The 8381-nt window shown below is 33.9% G+C and overlaps 1 protein-coding gene across 1 annotated transcript; it reads right to left on the bottom strand.

Annotated features, from left to right (window-relative positions):
* Nucleotides 1–278: 278 nt before the first annotated feature.
* Nucleotides 279–7518, bottom strand: polr1f (RNA polymerase I subunit F). The gene is made up of 4 exons (XM_067411363.1): nt 7188–7518; nt 4832–4973; nt 4521–4729; nt 279–2019 (listed from the first exon to the last, which is right to left on the bottom strand). The coding sequence occupies exons 1-4, from the start codon at nt 7484–7486 to the stop codon at nt 1581–1583; spliced, it is 1089 nt and encodes a 362-aa protein (XP_067267464.1). The 5' UTR covers nt 7487–7518; the 3' UTR covers nt 279–1580.
* Nucleotides 7519–8381: the final 863 nt, after the last annotated feature.

Genomic DNA, 8381 nt, shown 5'->3' with positions numbered 1-8381 from the left:
ATGATGTGTCACATGACAACAAAATTTTGCACATTAAATTATTATACCTCTTCAAACAGGCATTATCACTATTAAACACACCCACAGTAATGTCAATCAGAATACATTTAAACAAAAAAAAAAACTTACAAATAATAAATACCAAAATATTTTAAATCAAACTTAAGGGAGTTATTCAATATACATTGCAAAATGATTTAGAGCATTTTAAGGCACTCTTTTTTTCAGGCACTTAAATCTTTTGCTCCCCCCCCCCCTCCCCCCCTCCCCCCCCCAACATATCAAATTTACTAGTAATTTTTAAATGCAACGAAACTTGGAGCAACTTCAACAAAACTACATTTACGGACCTATAATCAAAAAATAATCACACACAAAAATCAACATTTTTGTTTTGCATCTTTGTGCTTCCTGCATGTTGGTTGTACAATACTACACTTGATTAAATGGACAAAGATTTTTCAATTATTATACAATTTTAAAACATAACTGCTTAACTACATATTAATAATTAAAGATTCCAAACCAGTTTACATGCTTTTGTATTCATGTCATTATGTGTGAAATTCCTTTTTAATTCAGATTTTTAAACAAAATTATGACAAAAATAATCTGCACAAAAGGTAAATGATACATAATTCTCATGTGCAGCAAAAACAATCAACTCCAATTCCTACACACATAATCTCACCAATAACAGGGTCAGAATGGTGGTCGTATTCTGACACCAGATTTTACAGTAAGGAATTTTCTGTGGTTCTTGAAGTAAAAAAGTTCCTGAGGTTTGGATCCGCTTAGTGTATTCAAAACCTGAGCATGTAAAAACAGGAATTTTATATTTACAACATTAAATGTTGGAAAGGGAAAAACCTTCACATGATGTTGGCAGAAACATTAAGAGATGTTACAAGTTAGAAGTTTCTTTTGTAATCTTTTGTGTTAAATCGGTTTAAAATACTATGAGCAATAAACTAAACTAAAACTATAAACCACTTTTTTTTTTTTTTTTAATAAGAGATTGTTCCTTTATTTTACCATAAGCATAAAAGTCTAAATAAGGGATACTTATGGATTTTTCCTCAATTTAATTTGACAACAAAAGCTGTGTGTTTAACAGCAAATTTGGGAAAAGCTGCGTGTGTAACAGCAAAAGGAACTTATATGCACTCTTAGAAGAAAAGGTTTTATATAGGAGTTCTCATCGTGGGATTATCATATGGATTTAGTTTTAGCTAATTTCATTTTGATTCACTTAATATTAGTTCAGTTTTATGAATCAAGTGGCTTGTAAACATTATCACTAACAAAAATTGAAATAACCTTAATGGGTATGAATGTATTATGCAATCATTTAAGACATTTCTCCTTTAAATAGAAACTTTTTGGCATAAAGCATTCTTTAAAATTGAGTCAAAACCCTTATTTTTCTATAAAGAACCCCAATTGAATCTTTCTTTCTAAGAGTGATGCTGCCCTCTTCAGGTAAAAATGCAAATACTCCAGAGGAAAAAGCATTTATTATATTCTGTAAAAATAAATCACACAAAGTTTTGAGTTCATTAAATGCTCTGTGACAGAAATCACTTGTTCTTTTTCTTCTTTTTAGCAGGAGACATTATTTCTGAGTCGTCCTGCAGTCTGTCTTCACTCTCCGCCGCTCTCTTTCTGCTGGTTTTATCACTGATATACCCACTGGAGTCGCTCACCGGGAGTTCAGAGGGCAAGATTTCATCCGACTCCTGTCGTTTGTCTTTTTTCTTCTTCTTTTTCTCTTTGTGATGTCTGTTTGAATTGGAGTCCACCTCCATTGTGTCCACAGTGGTTTCGTTGTTTTCTGACGGCTGCTGCAGGCTGCTGCCGTTCACAGACTCGTCCACCGCAGACTCCTTCTCGCGCTTGTCTTTCTTCTTTTTCTTCTTGGGTTTTGGACTGTCGGTCGTGTCTTCTGTGGCCTCTGGTTCTGTAGCTGATTCTACAGTGGATTCCCTTTGTTCGGTCTGGCCCAAAAGCTCTTGCACTCTGAAAAATCACCAACATTTTGTTGTTAGTAAATGAAACATGCATAAATCATGTATTAGCATAAAGTCTGGTCAAAATGTCACTCGTGGTTCCTCGAATGTCTCGAAAGGTTAAAATCATCTGACTAACATTTAATTTAGTGATGCACTGAAATTTTTGGGCTGAAACAGCAAAAAAAAAATGCATTTTCAGTTTTGGCCTAAATGGTTTTGGAGGGCTGAAATCATTGAGTGAAACAGTGATTGTTTAAAGGCACAGTTCAAGCGTCACGTGAACCAATCATCTCTTCCTCTTTACTACACTCTACAATACTACTACAATAATGTGCTGTCTCAAAAACATAAAAAATTAACAGTTTGCATCAATTTTTTTGAGATATGACAACTTTGAGTGAATTTACATTCAACCGATAAGCTACATAGAGTTATAGGAACTTAATTTGTAGCATAAACACAAATTTTTAAGTTGATTACTCAAAAAAAGTAATCAACTACTGGAGTTGAGAGCCCTGGAACCAATTAATCTTATCTATTTCAGTTCAAACCCACAGCTATCAAAGCACATAAGTTGTTTAACATGTATATTTAATGAACAAGTAAGACATTACATGTCACTGGCATTAGCGCAGTCAATGTAGTGTTTACCTTCATGTATTAAAACTTCAACATTACAGAAACTCTTTTAACTGTCAAACATAACAGCAGTGAACACTAACCAGGGTTCCCACTCTTTTTCAGCAATCATTTTCCAGGACATTTTTTTTATTTTACAACAATGGGAATAAAAGACTGGGATTACGTCCTAAAGTAATATATTATAGCTCTCTAAGTCTTTAAAAGGTGTAGCTACAGTCTATTGCCATGACTTAACTATAAAATCAGTTTTTAATATGAGCTCTTAATCATACATTATGACTATGAAAGATTGCTTCCACTAACAGAATAACAAATAAAAAAGGTAATTGTGACTTATCTCGCTATTCTGTGGGGGTTTTTCCCGCAATTGCAAGTTTACATATCACAATTTTAAGAAAAGTAGTAAGAATTGCAAGATATAAACTGTCAAATGCCAGAAAAGTCATGATTGCGAGGAAAAATATAATATAATATGATATAAACTCGCAATTCTGACTTTTTTCCTCGCAATTGCGAGCTTATATCACAATTATGTAAACTCTCAATTGCGAGAACATTTTTTGTGAGATCAAATTGTGAGATAAAAAGTAGGTTACTTTTGTTTTGTTTTTTATTCAGTGGCGTTTATTGCCATTAATTAACTACGGATGCAAAGATCTATTTTTTTGGCAGTAAGTTTGTGAAGATCATCATATCTTTGCAAGGTGGACTTTTCAGGATAAGAGATGGACTAAACATAAACTCCCACACCTCACTGCCAGATTCCGGAAGATAATAAACAGTGATAAACTTTACTAAAGAAAAACCCAGGAACTTTTTAAAAAATAATTTTCCAGAACAACAACAAGATTTTCCAGGACATTTTACATTTTCTCTAATTTTCCATGTGTCATCAATTTTCCAGGTTTTCAAGGTTTTCCAGGACGAGTGGAAAACAAAGAAATTCCCTTCACTAAAAACAAAGAAATTTACACTTAATTTCAACATTTATTCTCCTTATCCAGTCCAAATGCAAAGCATGCTGGGAACTAGAAATCCACTGCCTAATTTCTGAAGTTATCAAGACAATTTCATTAAGTTACAACAACCTATTTTTTTTGTTAAAGCCAATTAACAAGAAAATTTTAGTTTAAATTAAAGATGATATTAAATTGATGTAATGATCACCATTATAATGTTAACAGAACTCTACAAAATAATGTTTCCAACTTAAGTTTTAATTAAAACAATAAATTATAATTTCTGACTTGCAATCATGCATTTATTTAAGTTGTCGTAACAGGTCCCCTGAATTACTTTTTATGGTGTGCCAGCAAAGACTTCAGGTATACAAAGATGGTGCTTTGAATGGGAGAAAGTGCAACGCACAATGTGGCGGAATAAGCTCCGCCTTCTAAATTAAAGAGCCAATCAGTAAAGTCATTGTGTCACTGCAGCTGTGGTTAGAAGCCTGAAAAGTGCCGGGGATTTCTGTCATGATTTGAGCATTTAGAAAAACAATTTATGAGACCGTTGTCGGACATCATTAGTGTCTTCAAATGTGAAATTGAATCACACTTGGTGAAAACAAATAAAATTTGCGCCTAACGTTACATTTACCTCAGAAAAGTTATTTAATGTCAAACTCAATAGTAATATCTAGATAAATAACTCTTCAAAGGAACATTTTGATAATAAATATATGCACTATTTTACATATTTGTTATGTCTTCATTATTATCATAATCCTGTCATGAAAAGTAATTAGTCAGCATTTAAATGTTAGAAACATACATCTGATATATTTCAAACCTAAATTCCCTACAGAATTAAGTTTCCTTACATCACCCCTGTGTGAATATGCATCAGACGGTCAGATCAACGTACCTGGATTCCAGCAGCCCTCCTTTGATCAGAAGAACACCTGCAGTGTCTGCGTCCAGCTGGAAGACCTCGAACTCCAGGCTTTGTCCGACACTCAGGCCGGAGTCCCTCCACTGCTCTAGGCTCATCTGACTGGGCTTCATCACAGACGCATTGAAGCAGCCGTGGACCAGACAGCCCACGTGACTCATTCCCATTTTATTAATCACACCCTAAGTGACATGAAACATCTTCAGGCAGAGCAAACATAAGAATGTATTCATAATCTTGCACAGAACATGATCTCCAGCTCATGAAGATCTTGTGAATCATACCACAAGCTTCGATCCTTTCGTCGGTTGGAAGATCACGAACGACGCCTCGATGTTGAGGTGAATGAATCCCTGATCGTCATAAATATCTCCATGCTGTCCTATGATTTTAATGTTGTCATACGCCATGGGAACGCCATTCAGACTGTAAAACCAGAAAGCAAAGGCCTGTTAAATTGCTTAGTCTGAATCTATATTAATAAATGTTGTTCATATAGAAGTTTCAGTTGGGTGCAAGAGTTTTTACCATGATTTTACCAAGAGTTAAGGACTACAAGAAATGGCTTGTACAGACTACAACGAGCTTCTTCCTAGGTTGATAACATCACAAACCCCAAAATTTAAATAAACCCCGCCCCAAGAACACACAACAAAGGGGGCGGGGCCATGTTGGGCTGTTTTAGAGAAGAGGAAAAGTTGTTGTAGTAGAGTGTTGTTGTCATGACGTCATTTTACGCCAGACTGCTTCACAAACGAGGGTCAATTCAACGAAAAAAAGATGAACATGACGACACATGCTATTCGATGAGTTGAATCAACTCCACAGCAACTACATCAATTTATCCACTAACCATTCAGAAACGTCTAAAAGTTGTAACTTCTTCCTGAGTCTCTCCATCAGTGTCGACTCCGGTTTGAACAATGTAAGGCTGAACACCGTTACTGACAATCCTCATTTTGGCTGCGTGAGATTCTCCAGCTTTGTTGTTGTTGAGCTGTTAAAGCTCCTCCCTCTTCTGGAAAGGGGGCGGGAGCAGCAGCTCATTTGCATTTAAAGGGACACACACAAAAATGGTGTGTTTTTGCTCGCACACAAATAAGGGCAAATTTGACAAGCTATAATAAATGATCTGTGGGGGATTTTGAGCTGAAACTTCACAGAGACACCAGAGACGTATATTACATCTTGTGAAAAGGGGCATTATAGGTCCCCTTTAAGCTAAATAAATAAAAATTATATTAAAATAAACAAAACATTTGATTAAAATACATAAAATAATACATCTTACAGTACAGTACTACAGTAAATAGAAAAGAATAATAATCTAATAAAAACAATATTTTGTAAATAATATTTTACACAAAAAAAATATAACTGTCTTCGGATGGAGGTCTTTAAGCATGACCAAAATAAAGCTTCAAAATGTTATATTTTGCAGCAGAAAAGATAATTATCAGTTTAATAAATTTGTAACTGTAATAAGTGATCAATTTCCACACAATAACACAGTAAACTTCATGGAAGTCAAAACTAGTGCACTACATGTGCAAGGGTCCTATTCTGTCTTTATAAGTTAACAGTATCTGTACTAGACTTTAAGTAGGACAACTTTACAAAAAACAGTGCAATGTTATTACTGTTTTTATGGAATCTATCAAAGTGGCAATACTTGGTATTAGAGTATCATATAAACAGAGCTGGGTAGTAATGGATTGCGAGTAATCTGGATTACGTAATCAGATCCCAAAAATCAACTACTTTTTAAAATACTCGTAATCAAACTACAGTTACTTTTTTATGGATTACATGGTTATATATTATTTACAAAATGACAGTAAGTTGTTCACAACTCATTGATTCCCTAATTTTTCATTTTTTTAACAGTAAAGTTTTTTCATAATAAACCTGCCGCTTATATACGTTCGTGATTCTTCAAGTTTATCTGGCAGTGAAGGGGAAATATCTATGAAATATAGATGAATATATATGAAATAATAATAATTATATATGAAATACAGATTGAATATTTGACGTAGCAGTGATATTGCGGTGAATTTCATGTTTTTAAATGTTGCTGTTTTCTAAATTTACTTAATTTTGAGTAAATATATTTTAAAATCATAAGATAAATGTTACTATCAGCAAACACTAACATGTACATTAGTGTTATTGTTTTGAAACTGTCCATTCATTGCACTTTAAAAAGAATCTGTTGAGGCTCTTGTTGGTGAATATTTTTTGGAATATATATTTTTTTGTATCTGTCAAAATAGTACAAGATTATCCTACAATATGTGTGACATCAGATAATGGTTAGCACAAAAGTAATCTAAATGTAATCCAAAAGTAGTCAGATTACTTTACCAAAAATGTGTAATCTAAAGACATTATATTACTGATTACAAATTGTGTTATATAATTTGTAATCAGTAGCTGATTACAATTCATAAGTAATCTACCCAGCTCTGCATATAAATGTGATTGATTTCCATCAAGCAGCAGCAACGACACACTTGGAGTATTTTAAAGGTAACATGATAATATTATGGTTTTATTGACTCTACTATTATAGTGAGAGCACTACGGCTACATTACCATAATTTACCATGGTATTTCCTTTCAAGCCTATCGTTTTACCTGCCCGAGTATTTGAGCAGTTCAGCGTTGAGTTCCTCCTGTATGCCGCTCCGCTTCTTTCGCAGGTAGACGGGCGGCAGCGCGATGTGCCTGCGTTGAGTGTCCAGCACCAGACACGAGTAACTCGCGTTCAGCAGCTTCACCGCGTCCGCGAACGACGGAATAAGACACGGAACCACCGCAGAAATCTCGTCGGGTCTGGCCGTGACATTTCCACTAGATATCTGCGCTATCGGTGCCACGTCCGCGGGGTTTTTGACGGGCTCCGCTGCACCGTCCTCCTGAGTCCAGTTCGCCATGCCGAACACATGTGGAGGAGCACGTGGTACGTTTGCTCGTGTGTTTGGAGGCGAAATGTGCGGAGTGATGAGCGACCACCAGCGGAGAGGAGGAGAACTACACATATAAATAAATAAAATAAATAAATAAAAAAAACCTCGTGACTTTTTTGCACAACTAGTTACATTATTTAAATCAATAATAGTAGCTATTTAAAAGTAAAAAGAATAGAAAATTAGAATTAAATATAAATAAATAACTGAAAAAATATTTTTAACAATGAAAAATGAATAAAGTACGGAAGAGGATTAGGGCCAAGCAATAATAAAAAAATAAAACCATCTCGAGATTAAAGTTGTTAAATTTCGAGAAAAAAGTCTAAATAAAATGTTGAGAATAAACTCATTAAATTACAAGAAAAAACTAGTTAAATTTCAAGAAAAAAAGTCGAGATAAAATGTTGAGAATAAAGTCATTAAATTACGAGAAAAAATTCGTTAAATTACGAAAACAAATTCGTTAAATTATGAGAAAAATGTTGTTAAATTTCGAGAAAAAAGTCGAGATAAAATGTTGAGAATAAAGTCATTAAATTACGAGAAAAAAGTTGTTAAATTATGAGAACAAATTCGTAATTTAACAACTTTTTTCTCGTAGTTTAATGACTTTATTCTCAACATTTTATCTCGACTTTTTTCTCGAAATTTAACAACTTTAATCTCGAGATGGTTTTATTTTTTTTATTATTGCTTGGCCCTAATCCTCTTCCGTAATAAAGAGTATTACAACACTTACAGAAAATACAGTATAGTTAGTGTACAGTACATATATTAAAGATTTCTATTAAAACAACTTTTTTAGAAAATGTTTTTGTGTGTGTTAATGGTTTAATCATCAGTCATTGTGCCACAAATT

This window comes from Chanodichthys erythropterus, chromosome 15, assembly GCF_024489055.1.
Source record: "Chanodichthys erythropterus isolate Z2021 chromosome 15, ASM2448905v1, whole genome shotgun sequence".
In the NCBI taxonomy this organism is placed as follows: domain Eukaryota; kingdom Metazoa; phylum Chordata; class Actinopteri; order Cypriniformes; family Xenocyprididae; genus Chanodichthys; species Chanodichthys erythropterus.
This window is presented reverse-complemented; position numbering and strand designations above follow the sequence as displayed.

Excerpts from the sequence above, each read along its gene's own strand:
- polr1f (XM_067411363.1), bottom strand. The coding sequence starts at position 7,486 with ATGGCGAACTGGACTCAGGAGGACGGTGCAGCGGAGCCCGTCAAAAAC. Across the intron at positions 4,974-7,187 it reads CTGCTCAAATACTCGGGCAG|TCTGAATGGCGTTCCCATGG; the intron begins GTAAAACGATAG and ends CTGGTTTTACAG. Across the intron at positions 4,730-4,831 it reads CGAAAGGATCGAAGCTTGTG|GGTGTGATTAATAAAATGGG; the intron begins GTATGATTCACA and ends CATGTCACTTAG.